General features: G+C 34.7%; 1 protein-coding gene across 1 annotated transcript in view; it reads right to left on the reverse strand.

The window, feature by feature from the left end:
- Positions 1-17,281, reverse strand: part of LOC149798049 (tripartite motif-containing protein 6-like) — a 75,814-nt gene that overhangs the window by 42,543 nt on the left and 15,990 nt on the right. The window contains exons 2-8 of the mRNA XM_089963138.1: positions 16,217-16,607; positions 15,336-15,431; positions 14,288-14,518; positions 13,808-13,830; positions 13,260-13,401; positions 12,980-13,038; positions 3,652-3,822 (exon numbers count right to left, since the gene is read on the reverse strand). Coding sequence (XP_089819264.1) covers positions 3,652-3,822; positions 12,980-13,038; positions 13,260-13,401; positions 13,808-13,830; positions 14,288-14,518; positions 15,336-15,431; positions 16,217-16,600 — 1,106 coding nt within the window. The 5' untranslated portion in view covers positions 16,601-16,607. The remainder of the gene's footprint in view (positions 1-3,651; positions 3,823-12,979; positions 13,039-13,259; positions 13,402-13,807; positions 13,831-14,287; positions 14,519-15,335; positions 15,432-16,216; positions 16,608-17,281) is intronic.

Raw genomic sequence — 17,281 nt, forward strand, 5'->3', positions numbered from 1 at the left:
TTTACGTAACGACAACGATAATGTTGACATTGCAACAATGATTGTTATCGGATTAACTGGATGCCACGAACATTATGCAAGATCAGTTGGCTCGTTTATGATGTTCAACAAGGATGTAAACAGTTATGTAGCTGACAGCCAACAGACATTTCTAGAACCTACCCACGCTGACTTCGTTGAGTCACACCTCGTTGGTATGCCTGACTAACCAGAAGTTAGCAGCGTCACCATCAGTAAAAATTACAAACTGGGATTCGCGCCGCGTTAGGCTCGACTTGGTCGTCGTTCATTGGTTTTTTTTTTTTTCTGTCCGACTCCTTTTAGTCATATTTGGGTTTTTGGAGATGTTCGCTGGGATACCTTCGGGGCCAAAACAAAGTGTCGTATTACACCGAAAAGGCAACAAAATCCAGTATGGTGACGAAGTAGCTGTTGATAAAATTGGCTTTTCAAAACCGACATTGTTGACTGCCTTTGATAATCAATGTGTTGATCACATAATCCGTTTATTGTCGTTTATTCGGTCTGGAATCACGTCAGCGATGTCGTTTCAAATGCTCAGCACATACCCGAAACAACAAACTGTTCAGAAGTTTTCATGGCAAATTAGTACCCAACAATGTATCAGCTCACCAAAACACGCGTTTATGGAGTTTCAAAATATGGACCGGGCAAATGGCAGACATAACACTAGTAGGATGCTATTTTACTTTCAGGAGTGTCTGAAGTTTCTCTACGTTTAATCGGGAACTCTTGCGAGAAATTTAGCTTTACTTCTTAATCAACTAAGTTCTTATCTCAAGCTGTTGTCGTACGTGCATCCGCATTAAATGAACGACACGTGTCTGGTGATGTCTAAAAAGCCTTAACAACACTGTAACCGGTTTATTACTTTTCGTTTAGCAGTCCGAGGTTCACATTTACTGTAAATCATGTGTAGCTGATGTTCCCGCAGACGATTTCAGCTGAACTGCCGTGATATTGTAGGACAATGTTTGATTATTGCAGGGCTCGGAGGCCGAATAAGATTCACTTACACGTCTGTGGGAAACTTATATTTATCACAAACTTGTAATAACTTTTCACAGACAAGTTATTGAACAGTACAAAACAAAAGTAGTTAATATTAGCCTTATGCAAAATCGACCGTAATTTGGTAATGCTTTGCGGCACATGTATACATGAAAGAAGGGTAATCAGACACTCGTGTACAATAACATATAATTTCGACGAGGGCCGGATAGAAATTGAATGATGGAACCACCCTGGTATAGCAATACCAAGTTGAGGTAAACATTGAGTCAGCGCATTGGAACGAGAAAATTCCCGATCCCTGACTACGCCGACGGCATGAAGCTATCAAATGGAAAATAAATCAGGTTTTGTAAACTTCAACAGAGAGTTTTAACTCAAGGTTTACCGAGTGATAAATTGAAAAGAACTTATATTATTGTGACTTAAATCCAAACTAGTCCTAACATTGTATCACTATTCCAAATAAATATTGCTTATTTAAATTTAGGTTGTGTCCCAAATAAGCTCGACCACTGAATATGTTGATGTGTCTGTAGTCTCGAATGTGCTAATGTGCCAGTGGCCTAACATGCGGCGATGGGATAACAGTCTTTTGATGCACCACAATAATATAATCCGAAATGGCCTTCTCTGCAATCATTATAATTCCAAATTAATGTGTTAGTCCAAGAAAATTACTGAGCACATTGTGATAACCATTCCAATGAATACTAATTTGAAAACTCAAATATATCTAAGTTTAAAAAATGAACACAACACTTAGCAATAATGAGTAATAATAAGGTGAACAGCTTTATATACCCCCTCCACTTCACCCCGGTTGCAATTACTTTTTTCTGGAAATGCTCTGATCATCATATGAAACAATTCTTTCTCGAACCTTCGAAAGTAAGAATCTAGACTGTATCTATGACGCAAAACGAAGTAAGCTTGTTTATTGTGACCACATATATTTATATATACTATAGAATTCACAGGTACTCTCAAAATCGTAGACTGGATTCTATGTCCCGCACAAAAAGTATTTACAGCAAATAAAATATTTAGCTATATGCAAATCATCACAATTTACCGTCTTGAACACACAAAAGATATACATAATCACGTCAAGTAGATAAATCATTTTAATATTAAATTGGGAGAGAGAGAGAGAGAGAGAGAGAGAGAGAATGGGGTGATGGCGAACAAGCTAATGTTTGGCGAGACAGCTTTATTTTAATATTTTGCCTGCGTTTATCAAATAAAACTTAAAGGCTTAAATGATGCCTGAATGCACTACTACTATTGTTGGTATGCATGAACTTGAAATATAACCTAATTTTCACCTACGAAATCTTTGACAAGCACTTTGTACTACCATATATAAGTTTTTAGGTAGAGCAAAGGTGGATATATGGCTCACACATGTTCAAACATATGCAGATCCAGAAATTACCTCGTCTCATATAGTTGCATTTACAAGGTATTTATAAGCATTTGGTATGACTCGGCCGTGGTCCGAGCCCACAAATCCAGCATCCGAGGCGGACCCTCTAACCTCTTAAGCCACAGGAGCAGCCTCAAGAACGAAAATGTGGCGACCAATCATTTACGCATTTGGCATTGTTTTCCTACTGTTCAACTCTGTTCTATCATTATTCAATAGCCAAACACAATTGGAAATAGTTAAACTCATGGATGTCATCACGGATGTGTCTGCACTTATAAATATAGGTCTTATAATTATCATACATAAATTTAACGTTCTTGAATTATCTTTTTAATAGCGTGGTGTTCGGATAATTAGCATCGCCACTGTGTGTACTCATACAAGAACATTGTAGATAGGGCAGCTCTGTATCTTTGACACAACGTTCTAGTGCGAGTGGTGAAGTGAAACTTACATGTACACTCACACATACATACTGTGCTGGTGATCCTGAAAGAAAGTCAAGGTAATATATCTTACCTGGTCTTATAGCTATAGATACCCGCGTTGGGGATAGGTGTGTACATTTGGACAGAGTGGGTTGAGGTGTATGGAGTCCTCTTGTCCCTTTATTTTGTAAGTGGAGGGTATTTACGCGAAATCGGACTACGAGCCGCGGCTCGTTTTTCTGGCGCACCCAAGTCTTCAGATCCAAATTTCGCAACCAGAGGTCATTTCCTGAGTGAACATGTCAGGGCTGGCGGCATCGGCGTCTAATAACCGCACATCACCACTCCGTCCCTCCCATCCCTGTCCCCGGGCGTCACGTTATGCACCATCCCAACTCCATTTAATTTGATATCGGGTCAAAGGACGACGTTTGTCTAATTATTCTGACAAAGTTATGACATCATACTTGTTGATACTAAACTCAACCATTTTCATTTGTTTTATATGTTTATTATGCATTATTTTTAATATTAGTAAGGACACGTTTACCACATATCATGCAGAGACAATGGAAGCTAATTACAGTCATGTTGTTAATACAATGAAATGTTTATAGCATGTAACCATTCCGCATATATCAATTAAAATAATCATAAAACGATGTAAAGAAATTTGATTCTCTTACAAACTGGCAGTAATCATATCAATTGTTCATATTAAAGTATACAATGAGTCATATTTCAAGCTAGTTCCGATACCTTTTTGTTTCCATGAATTGCTTAGATATGTCCTTGGCGGCTTTGTAGCTGCTGCTGTTTGCTGAGTCAAGTTTTATTTCACTTGGTAGTTTAACCGAAGTGGCGGTGCCCTCAGTGGGAGTGGTGACATATTTGTGAAGACAACGTAGAAGAGCTTCCAAACCCTTTTTTCTATAACAAATGCGAAGGATGCACATGTCATACTCATGAATTTAACATGATTGTCCATGACAAATATTTTAACTCAGATCTAATCATCAGTTGATTCGCTGATTGTATTTGAAAGTTAATACAAAATTAGAGGAATAACTGTACTCAGAGAGTGACAACACAATGACAACACAAGAGTGACTGAACATTGCAAATGTAGTGTAGTCTGGGATATCAATGCCTTTAATTGTATAACAATTCCCTATATAAACAAACAATATAAAACAAAATCAGTTTCTTTGTTAGATTTTCTTCTTAAATGAAAAAAATAATATCATAACTTTTATTTGTGTGATTATACGAAGAGATGGTTCCATCAAATTACCTTGTTCATAAATGAAGGTAAGTACATATACATACACAAAATACATAAAAGCATACATACACACAAGCATGTGCGCATGGGATGGATTTCACAAAGTATTGCAAGATTGCCAGATATAGTCAGTCAGCACCATTGCAGACAGGTTGATTGTCTGTCTGGTTTCTTAACCTTCTTACCAAATTGATCTACATCAGCGTCGGAAACTGGCTGCAGGTCCGGCAGACAGATTATTAAGAAATATAAGTGTTACGCTGTGTTTGTTCTGCAAAAAGTAAACATTATATATAAGTGCGCTATGTTGTATTTAATCCAATTGGCCGGCAATCTAGTTCTGTACCTAGGGCACAAAGAAGTATTTAATCTGATCAAATGTTACCTTTTGAAACGTATTTTGATATATCTACTTTCTCACATGTACAAATCAGACGCTAACAGCAAAAGAGTTGTTTCGCATCTTATTTTTTTTCTCTTGGTTTAATTGTTTCCAATTGATTTATTTTGTTTTACAGAGAGTTATTGACTTAGTATGTTGTGTGTCAGACATTCATTTTTTCGATCTTTGCGATAAATTGTTAACTGGACTACAGGTAATTTTGTTCACAGTTTGCGTGGAATATTTACATTTTAGACAGTTTTGGTTGTGACGTTAAACAGTTATTTAATAGTGTTACGTATATTTGATTTAATTTAATTGTTTGCAAATTTAAAGAATTTCTTTTATTTTTAATTTCATTACATGTCAAAATCATGTCGTTTTGTTTACTAGGAGCTCGATATTTTTTCAGAAAATAGCTTGACCTTGACTCTTCAGTTGTAAACATCTAAGGCTGACCTAGTTTCTGACTTTAATTCAAAATTAGTAACAATCACGTAAACAAGATCTTCTATACATTTTTATTGTGGGATTAATAAGAGTGAGATCGAGGCTGTATTGGATACGTGAACCTAGACTTGTAAATAGTTTTAGTGAAGCAAACACCTTTTTTTATTTTATTCATAGAGTAAACTGATTGGTTTTGTCAGGTCCATGTTGAGAGTATGTGATGTAAACATGATCACGTGACACTCACACAAGTACCTAGTCTGCGTCTCAAAACTACTGTATAACCATTGTTTTAGGGAAATAATCTCAGTTTTGGGCTTTTACGTTACACTTGAACGTGTATGTGACCAGTTTCCGAGTTTTCGAGTTATATTTTAAATTATCTTCGGATTATTTGGATTCTAAAAGACTAATTCGTTTCTCTGGAAATATTTGTGTGCTCATACAGAATTCTCAGACAAAGACATTTAGTGAAATTTTATTTGAATTTTTCAATCACCGGAGTGTTATTACTTGTGGTTCTACAAGGGACGGTAGACGCAACATTACCATACAGGATACATTATACGTCATCGCCTTCCATCTTGGATTTTCAACGGCACTCAGACTTGAATTAATTAGAACATTTCATTACTACGAATTCTGAAATTTAATTCGTGGATTATTCTTAGATTATTTTTGGATTTGATTCTTAAAACCGTATGTTCTTATTTTTTTCACTTTTACATTGTTTTTCCAGGGAAATAAATTATTTGTTATTTTTTTTTCAAAGCTTGTTGTTTTCACTCTTACTTTTGTTACTGTTTATTCCAGCCAAAACACGTAACAAATGAAATTGGTGGCTCGTCTGGGATATTTGAAGTTTGGCTAAAATATTTCAGAAAACTTTGCTTTTTTATATTTTAATTCCACTAGGTTTTGAAGTCCTTAGTGAAGTCGGCAACCTTTTTCTAAAATGGCACCAAAAGTGGAAATCGTTCTTTCAAATCCTACCCAGGAACAATTAGATATTTTCAGAAAGATGAATTAATTCAACTTGGCAGAAAATATGATCTTTCCGAGGCAAAAGCTTCTTTAACGAAATAAGACATACAAAATATGTTGGTCCAGTATTTGGTAGAAGAGAATTTTTTGATAAAAGTACTTTGGTTTGATTCAGTAAGTCTGCATCGTACTATGACATTAAAGTAAAGGAATTAGACTTGCAATACAAGATGGAATTGGAATTAAGGAAGCTGGAGCTTTGGAAAGAAGAAAAGCAAATGCAGTTACAATTTGTGAAAGATGAGACAGAGACAGCAAAAAGAGAAAGAAAGACAAATGCAATTTGAGGAAGAAAAAACAAAGGAAAATGGAGAAAGAGAAAGAACAAATGAAAATAAAAGTACAAAAGAACAAAAACAGTTACAGAAAGAGCAAATGTATTTACAATCGGAGAGAGAGAAGGTAGAGAGGGAATATCAATGTAGAATAAAATAAATGGAACTGGCAAGTGAAACGCACATTCATACTTCAAATACAAATTTAAGTTTAGATCTTGCAAATAGCAATAGGTTAGTGCAACCTTTCAGAGAGAGAGAGAGAGAGAGAGAGAGAGAATTAGACAAATATTTGATTCGTTTTGAAAAAGCTGCTGAATATTTGAAATGGCCAAGGAAGTATTCGACTAAATTATTGCAATGTGTACTCATTGGTAAGGCTAGTGATATTTACAATTCACTGTCAGTTCACCAAAGTGGTGAATATGATGCGGTTAAGGAATGCCTCTTAAGGGGTTATGAGCTAGTCCCAGAATATTTTCGGCAAAAATTCAGAAACTATACAAACGAAGCTAGACAAACTCATGTCGAATTTGCTAGTGAGAAAGAGCAGTTATTTGATAGTTGGTGTTTAGCCAAGAAAGTTGAACGAGCTTATGAAAGTCTCAAACAACTTGTATTACTTGAAGAGTTCAAAAGCTGTGTCCATAGTGACATTAGGATTTACCTTGATGAGCATAAGATTGAAACCTTGGAAAATGATGCTCGTGCCATGTAAAGTTTGTCATCAGACTTAGTCTCAGTCGGAACAGACTCTGTTTTACCCGTTGAAGACATTCATGTTTTCCTACGCAACGACCTAGCTGGAGACAAGGTTGTGGTTAAGCCACTTGTAACTCGCAAGTCTTGTTTGGATCAGAACGTCTATCCAATTGAGAAAGGATTTCCTGATTCATTCCCAATTTGTGCAGTTAACAACTCTATTTCAAAGAAAGCTCTTGTGAATGATTATGATAAGGAAAGTATTCCTTTAGCTGACACATGTATTAATGAGACTTTTGGATGAGGTCACATTTACTCCTTGTTCGGATCAATTAGAAGGTATTGATCACAGTGATCCTCTTTTAAGAACTCCTTCTCTTTATTCTAATCAGGGTGATAAACGACAATCACTTGTCGTCGAACAGGAAAAATATGCTGAGATCTCATATTTGTTTTAGTGAAACTGAAGTCTCTGAAGTTCTTGTCTATTATTTCATTTAAAATGGAACTCTTATGAGAAAATGGACACCTCCCGATGTGTGGTGATGAGTGGTCAGTTAACTATCAAATAGTAGTTCCAAAATCTTACAGACAGGCAATATTTAGTCTGGCTTATGAAACTCATTTATCTGGTCAGTTAGGGATTATTAAGACTTATCACAAGATCTTGACTCACTTCTATTGGCCAAAAGTCAAAAGTGATACTGCTAAATAATATAGAGGTTGTCATACTTGTCAAATGATAGGAAAACCAATCAAAAAATACCTAAGGCTCATCTCCAACCTATTCCTGCATTTGACGAACCATTTAGAAGAATTATGGTAGGCGGTGTTGGTCCCTTACCTAAGACCAAGTCAGGTAACCAATACTTGTTGACCATTATGTTGCGTCAATAAGGTTTCTAGAGGCAATTCCTTTGAGGAATATTAAAACTTTTATAAAGTTTTCTACTCAACTGGGCCTTCATAAACCTGTCCAACCGGGTCAAAGGTCAAATGTTAGGTCTGGAACTTCCCATCCTATTATGCTTGAATTTGACATTCAGCAGTTCTAGTCAAAAATGAAATTACGGTTTGACAGAACTACAATGGAGAGAACTTTTGAGTCTGGCAATAGAGTTCTGCCATTCTTGCTCATTCTTCAACATTTTCCCCAGATTAGATATTACGGCCCTTACAAAGTTAAGAAGAAAATGAATGAGTTTAATTATATTATTAGTGCTCCTGTGATCTAAATACATTGTAGGAGTACCAGTGTATTGAAAGAGATAGCCAGTTTAAACATGCAGTTAATTTAGTTGCACCTGTTTCACTCAGTGAAGATTTAAGTGAAAGAATATCATTGGATTCTACTGATATTGGAGTGACAAATTTTCGGAATTCAGAAATTATGAAAGATCTGGACCAGCAACTTTCACATTTGTAAGAGCAATATAGAAATGAACTCAAACATTTATTAATTGAATATGAGCACTTATTTCCATATGTTGCTACAAGAACATACATAATTGTCCATGACGTTGAAATTCCTGTGAACCGTCACCCGTACAGGATGAACCCTCTCAAACTTGAATACTTGCTGGAGAATTATTTCATAGAGCCCAATAAAGGTGACTGGAGTTCAACATGCATACTTCTTCCAAAAGCAGATAAAAGTTTCCATATGGTTACTGATTTTAGTAACGTGAACAGTGTGACAAAAACAGATTCATTTCCATTACCAAGAATTGATGAATGTATTGATAAGATCGGAAATGCCAAGTATGTCACCAAATTTGACCTTGTGAAAAGATTTTGCGATCTTCCAACTAAAGGGAAGATCAGAGGGAATTTAGGCATTCGTGACTCCAAATGGACTTTACCAATAAAAAGTAATGCCGTTTGGGATGAAAGGGTCGCCAAGTACATTCCAAAGTCTCGTGAATATTATCACCTCTGGTCTAGACAATTGTAATTCTTATATCGATGATGACATCATCTACAAGGAAACTTGGAAAAAGCATTCAGCAACAATTCGGAAATTCTTTGACAGACTCACTGGTGCAAGTTTGACAATTAATTTATCCCAAAGTGAGTTTTGCCGTACTAGTGTAACTATTCTAGGACATATTGTGGGACATGGATAAGTTAAACCTATATATGTTAAGGTCAATGCTATCTCTGGATTTCCCGTCCCTGTTAATAAAGAACATCTGATGTGATTTTTAGGCATGGTTGGACACTATCGGAAATTTTTGTTCAATTTTTCTATAACTGCTGAACCCCTGACAAATGTATTGAGTAAGAAAAACAAGTTCCTTTGGACTGAACAATGTCAGGAGGCTTTTGACAAATTAAAAGCCATATTTAAAAGCGCGCCAGTTCTAACAGCTCCAAATTTCAGCCAGTCATTTAAATTGTCTGTTGATGCAAGTGATGTTGCGATTGGAGCAGTTTTGATTCAAGATAAAAATTGTACTGATCATAAAGTGGGCTATTTTTCTAAGAAATTAAATAAGCATCAAACAATTTACTTAACAATCGAGAAGGAATGTTTGGCTTTGATATTGGCAAATAGCCATCAATATAGTTATTTTCTATCAGAAATTGAACAGAGGAATATGCATTCTGCCATAATAGCAAGCGAATATCAAATCAGTAACGAAATTTCAGATTTACATGTTTATTTATTATAAAAGGAGGTTTCCATTCTACGTTGAGCCTAACTATATCACTTTCCGATTTATTTGGTCCGTATTATGTAGTACATACCATCCCCGACCTTTGACAAAAATGGACCACATAGACCTGACAATATGAGGTCCGTAATAGGCTAAAACACCGAGTACTACAAAATTGGTCATAGAAGTGAGAGTTATGAAACTCCCTAAAGCTGTGAAACAACAGCTTTCCAAATAGCTGCACCGCTGTATTTAATGTATTGTTCGGTTATGAAATAAATACATTTAAAAAAGAAATAATAGTAAACATTATCAGGGACCGAAGGAATAGGTCAAATAAATTATTTTAGGACTAGAATATCGTTGGTATTAATGACCCAGTGTAAGGTTTTAAATTAGAAAGGTTGCTTATTAACGTGAAGAAGATGAGAACATGGTTTACGTTTCATGCGCTAATGATGATTGTCTCATTTTTCAGATTCATATGCATACCCATGATTTACAGGTTAAGCGTTTGTATTTATACGTGGAACAGCCGTGAAGCGACATTGTCCATTCAACACTTATAGAGCTATTCATTTACTTTCAGCACCTTCCTTATACAATATTCTGAAGGCATGAATGTTGCCTTTATCAGCATGTTATAGTACAGTGAAATGATGTATGAGCTAGCACCAAATTTTGGATCAACCTACGGGGAACAATCGCTGGATATACGTGGTCATCCATGGGGGAACACCGCCATCAATATTCATTTTGTGAGATCAAGTAAAAATTTTGATTTAGAACAAAGGAACACGAGACTTATAAATATATGGATAACGATAGTAAATAGTAAAGACCAAAGTAGATACAGTAGATAATAGGAGTGTGAAATCGAACCGTCGTAAGGAATCGTACTTTACTTTACATAACTGGGTGGTGCAATAAAGTAAACAAAGTAATCTATATTGCAATAAAAGGGAGATACAGATAGATCGAAGCAATTGGTGCTATGCCCAGTGACACATAACGGTAGCTAACCCACACCAACTAATCAATGAGCCACCACAGCTGCTCGCGCCAAACTACATGTACATTAGACCTAACCCGGGACACAAATACCTTCAATTTGTGTTATCTTCTTAACACAAAAACTGGCTAAAAATAATTTGCATCTATGCAAGTAACACAACGCTCATAACTGGTGATGAAGTATAGAACATGCTTGTAGATCAAAAGTCCGAAAAATTGCATACACGATCTTTAGATCCCGATATCTACGTTCTTTCTTCTTGTAAAAGAAGCAAGTCATAACTATCTGTGTTTGACTAACCGTAAAGGTTAGTCAGCATGGTGAAGTTCATGGCATATTAGTATCGCCTTTTGCCTTTGTTTTTAATATGGGAAATGTGTTTCCAGTGTTATTAATTGTTCTGTGGGTTTTTTTTAGCCCATCGCTGTCAATGAAATTGAGGGAGCCGCCTTCCTCAACTATTCCACCCTTTCTCTCTCTCTTACTCTCTCTCTGCCAGAAAATATAACAGTACCAATTTCAATTCTAAACATAGGCACAATAACAAATAATACAACACTGGGAAAATGAAACTGATGCAGTTATTCACTAACTGAACATGATGTGCAAATGACATATACAAAAATTAATATAGGCCAACCATCAAACAGTCACTCAAAGCAGGAATGCTTTACGAATTTAAGTTGTTTCATTTGCATGAATTATAATAATTTAAAAAGGAAATAATTATAAATGTACTGCTTTCTCGTCATTTAGGCTCGTCCAATAATTCGAGATTGGTCAATATTCGAGTGCTGTCGTGAATACACGTTCAGTCTACTAGATAATCGAAAAACAAAGGAACGTATTACAGTCAATCACTCTGATATTAGGCTATGGACCACATAACAATGGACGTACTGACCAATTAAGAAGCTGACAAACTGGATAAACATTACAAACACCCAACTGCTATGACATGCAATAGCATGATGCAATAAACAAAAATGAAGTATGTGGTTGCACCATCGATAGTGATGCGTACGAGGATGGCAGTGATGATGCTGATGATGATAATATTCGGCAAACTCGTTTTCAACAATATAAAGCTGTTCATGTATATAGTTATTAATTTATGTACAAACAGAAGAGCAGATAGTTCGTTAGGAATACAGACAAACATATGGAAAAAGCGATAGTTAGATTTTTTTAAAACCCATACCAATATATACAATGACAGAAAAGCATAGTTTCTGGTCATTTTAAATTATGAAACAGCCACACGCGTAGAAGGAAATAACGTTGGAGTAAAGTAATATAATGCGAATGAAAACAATGTCGTCCTAAAAAAATCCAAGCTTTACTATTAAATCATTGGATGGAAAGTGTAAAAAGAATTAACAATAATTTCCACGGTACAGTGATTTCAGCCTCAGTCTCGATATGTGTCTGTCTGCTTGTCTCTCTATCTCTCTCTCTCTCTCTCTCTCTCTCTCTCTCTCTCTCTCGCTTCATTCAAGAGCAAATTATATCGGTGGTAAAGGAACTCATTAATTTTCAAATAATTTTTAACATAAAAAACACGAAATATATTCGTGACTGAACATTTACAACGCAACAGTGTGATTGTTTTATTCTAGATTTAAAATATTCGTGTGACACATTTTATCATTTTAAGGCTTATAAATTCGTACTAAATTTGAAGTTAATACAACGACAACGTGCACCATGATATTGTCCTTGACATTATCTATCTATCTATATATCTATCTATCTTTATATATATCAATCAATCAATATATCTATCTATTTATTTATATATCTATATATCATTTATATATATATATATATATATATATATATATATATATATATATATATATATATATATATATATATATATCTGTCTATCTATCTACCTATCTATATATATCTGTCTCTATCTATATATCTGTCTATCTTTATATATATCAATCAATCAATATATCTATCTATCTGTCTGTCTACCTACCTACCTACCTATCTATCTGTCTACCTACCTATCTATCTATCTATCTATCTATCTATCTATCTATCTATCTATCTATCTATCTATGCAGTGTGTATGTGTGCTATTCGAAATATGTGATCAAAGGGTGTGAGTACTTTTCATGACTTATGTCAGACATATGTCATTGCAGAAAATTGTGAAGATTTGTTCATTGGGCGGGGGAATGTGCTGGTGGAATTGTAATTATAAAGCAAACAGTTTTAAATATTTCATATGGTGCAATGTAACGAATAATGCATTACAACCTGCTCAGAATGACATTTTCGCTTAGGATCTCAGCAATCTTCTGCGGCCTCGGTCTTGCCTATAAAAAATAATATATAACATAAACGGTGTTTGGATCATACTCCAAAATAACCTGGTACATATAATTTATTTTTGTGTTTCAAGTTTCGAAATATCTGAGAAATATAACCCTGTCATAATAATATGACAGCGTAAGCATGCTTTTCTGATAAGCGCAAATCTGTCCTGATATTTTGGTTAGTTTAATTGAATTTGTAAAGCATGTTTCAGTTTATTTACCTTTTCTTGCGCCATATCGATAAGTTTAATGTTGTCAATAGCTTCGTCAATCCATGGTGCACACATTTCCATTTTTATATTTTCGGGCGGCGTAAAGCAAGTCTTAATGTCCAGCAGGATTTTACGTCCAGCCTCTTCTTGTCTTCAAGATTGAAATCAAAATTATGAAACATTTCCACACAAATGGAATACAGAAAATAAGAAACACTGAAAAGCATTATAACTGCCTTTTCTTACGAACCACAGTTGTAATGAAAGCAACTTCTAAACCTCAGTTCCTTTCTATTCTATTTTTCAGATAGAGAATTAGTTTAAAAATTGATTAATTATTGCAAATGCTCATGGCTGAATAAAATAGTACATTTAAGTAGCTTTCTCTGAAAGAGACAATTTTAACTTATTAGCAATAGGACATATATATATATATATATATATATATATATATATATATATATATATATATATATATATATTCACACGCATTAAAATTAACGTAAGTTATGTCAGATCGGTGAAAATCAATAACTGTACACTTTAAATTTCCATACCTTGTCTTAATGGAGCCGTATTGCTGAAACGTAATTGGAAAATTGATTTTATTTGTATTGTTTTAGGAGAGTGAGAGAGGGATATAGCTATATAAACTGTGTTTCCCGTTACTGTTAACCGTGTCGTTTTTGCTTGCCGTTCTAAATCTAAAGCGGTCATATGTTGTAAAAATTCAAAATCATCCTTACAATGATAGAGAAATTGGTTGATTGAAACATAAACAAATACAAACACATACTGACAATTTCTTGCATATCATTCATCCATTACAAACATGGCGTTCAGTATCGATGGATTATATTATCATACATGATATTAAATCCTACTGTAGCACACAGTATACTCAATTACTAGCACTTTTCTAGCATATGTGTTCCTTAATAATTTAAATAAAATCGGCTATTTTTACAAATACGCATGGGTATTTTCATGATTTTGGACTGTAACTTATTACTGCAACTGTTATCCACGGAACATACCTGTACAACAGATACCTTGTCCTTACTACAGATTTTGTTTATTTCAGTTTCCAGTCCCTTCATGTTTTCCATGTAGCTCTTGAGAAAACGTTCAGCTTCATCATAAACTTGCATCTTCTTATTTCTTTCCTGATTTAAATAACTCAAAATTGTATTTTGCTGCGTATGCAGATGATCATGCCATTTCTTAAAAGTGTGCTCCACTGTTGTTTTGATGGAATCAACATTCTTCTGAAAAGGTCGATAAGATCACTTTAAGATGTATGTATTAGCCTGCAATATATATTAATATTCTAGTGTCGAAATGAAAATCTTAAATAGCATACATTTTGGAATTCAACGTTCTGCATTACGGCTAGCTTTTTCAAGCTGGCGCTTTGATAACGTCTTTTAACAAATATTGCATATATGTATAAACAAATACGATTACAACGTGACGTGATATTTAAATAATAAGTAACACTTAAGGTTTTCTTTGCAAAAATTGATATTTTTAACAGACCTTATTTATAAATGATTGATGTGTTGTCATCGATGATGAATTTCTTTCATTTTACATCAGAAAGCATTTAGTTGGATATCCGAAAGCTTGCAAACGAAGTTAAACTCTAGCGGATTTTATAATTGACTAGCAGTGAAGAAGAGGGAGCCGGATGAGAAAATGTTTTGCATAAGAAATATCACGAAACTTTGTTATGGTATCGTAAATAAAATATAATATCAGCTATGGAGGACCTATTAACGAAGAAGATTTTCTTTTGAAATGAATTAAAAAGATGAAATATTTCATTTACAATGTTTGTCATTGGCAGTATTAAGAAGAAAGACAAAGTTGAATACATGTATGCCACTGAATACCTCTTGCTGTTAAAGCATTAGATAGTTGCTTAATTTATATGTTTAATATGCATATAATTGTAACAATTTCTGTCTCGCTCTGTTGCGCACCGCAGTCTGAAGAAGCATTGCTCATAAAGTTTAATCGTTGGTAATCGAATGCATATGGCTTGGTAATAATTTTCTATAGAAATAATGCAACAATGATTACCTCCATGGAATGTCTTGACTGTTCTACGACTTCTTTCTTTTCCTGAAGCATTGACACCCACTGCGTTGTGGTGACTAGAAAAGCTGATAATTTTTCCTGCATAAAATGAATTGAAATCATTAAGTATTGCAGCAACGAATTATATCATGTTCAATTGTGTTTCTCTTGCTAAATATAATTTATTTTTTGAAGGTTTATAATGGAAAACAGTATAGTGATTTTACAGTTTCCATTAACTTACCAGTTGTATTGCTCTTGTGTACCAATTAACATTTGTTTATTTTAATACCGTTGTAAGTGGAAGTTTATCATATAAGTTCATAAACGAATGTAACTGAAAATGCATGCCTCTAGTTTATGAAAACAATTGTAAAGAAAATCGATCTCTCCTTTTTTTACAGCATTAAAAATTGAAAGGTAAATTGATTGGAATGGCTGGAGTAATGTACAGAACTAATCATAAAAATAATAAAGATAATGACTCAAGTAGAAATCAGAGCCTAAAGACATGGTTTCATCGTGTCAAAACCAGTATTTAATATCATGCACACTTCACAGGTAATATTACAAGTTAGGATATCGCTACTGATACTGTTTTAGTCGATGATAAATATGATCATCAGAACCATTTCTTCTCTTTATCATTACATCATCATCGTATCATCATCATCATCATCATCATCATCATCATCATCATCGCAATCATAAAAAATGATCCATCTAAAGCTCAAGCTGGTACGTGAGTCTGAATGCAGTAAAGTTCTCAAATTATTTCTATGCATTTGTCCGATAATGGATATGCTGCTTCCTTGATTGATATACTTTCATTTGTAAGTTTAAAGGCACATTCGTTTAACGAATACGGCTACTTAAGTACTTACTTTTCGTTGACTTAAAATGACGTCTATATCTTCTATGACGTGACCTTTGTGTTGCATTGAAAGACATCCAGGACATATTGTCAAATCACATCCCTCGCAAAATAAAGAAAGTAACTTTTTATGTTCCACACATATCATTGAACGTTGTGTGACTTCTTTAGCAAGTAAGACTTCAGACAGGACGTAATTCTTTGGTAGTTGATCAACATTTCCATTTCTGAGATCGACACTACCTCTACAAATTGGACAAGAAAACTGCTGCCTGTTGTCTGCTACCCCTTTAATGCATTTCAAACAGAAGGAATGGCCACAAAAAAGAACTCGTGGATCATTGTAAATATTCGTACACACTGTACATGAAGTTGCTTCCTCCTCTGCAGCCATTGTTTCCCTGAAATGACGAGATGTACAAATTATTAAACTTGGTAACATATTCCGGATCTCACTACGGTCATTTTATGTTCTGTACATGCATCCAAAGTTAACTCTGCTCGACACCGTCAAGAAACCACTCACACAAACTCACACACAAATGTGTGAATGGATTTGTTGTAAACACACACACGCGTGCGCACACACACACACACACACACACACACACACACACACACACACACATATATATATATATATATATATATATATATATATATATATATATGTGTGTGTGTGTGTGTGTGTGTGTGTGTGTGTGTGTGTGTGTGCGTTTGTGTGTGTGTTTCATACTGTGAAGAGTGGACATCTTGCTTCGTGCACATTGTCCTCACCCAATGTGTATATAAGAAAGCAAATAGAATCAGCCCTTAATTAGTGGTCCCAAATACTGTTGTTTTATAACAGCCATGCCCCCATTGTCTGATGCATAAATCACCATGACTGGGATTTAAAAAGTTTATCTGAACCATTCATCCCATCATATCTCTCGCTATTGATTAGTAAAGACAAACGGGTTCACCATAAATAGCGACACAGTGATTAGACATATAGGCCGGTCCACAATTATATACTATTACAACAGTGGACAAATTGGATTGTATAATATGTAATAAAAGATCCTCAGTAAAT

This window comes from Sinohyriopsis cumingii, chromosome 6 (assembly GCF_028554795.1).
Source record: "Sinohyriopsis cumingii isolate HCF-2022 chromosome 6, ASM2855479v2, whole genome shotgun sequence".
In the NCBI taxonomy this organism is placed as follows: Eukaryota; Metazoa; Mollusca; class Bivalvia; order Unionida; family Unionidae; genus Sinohyriopsis; species Sinohyriopsis cumingii.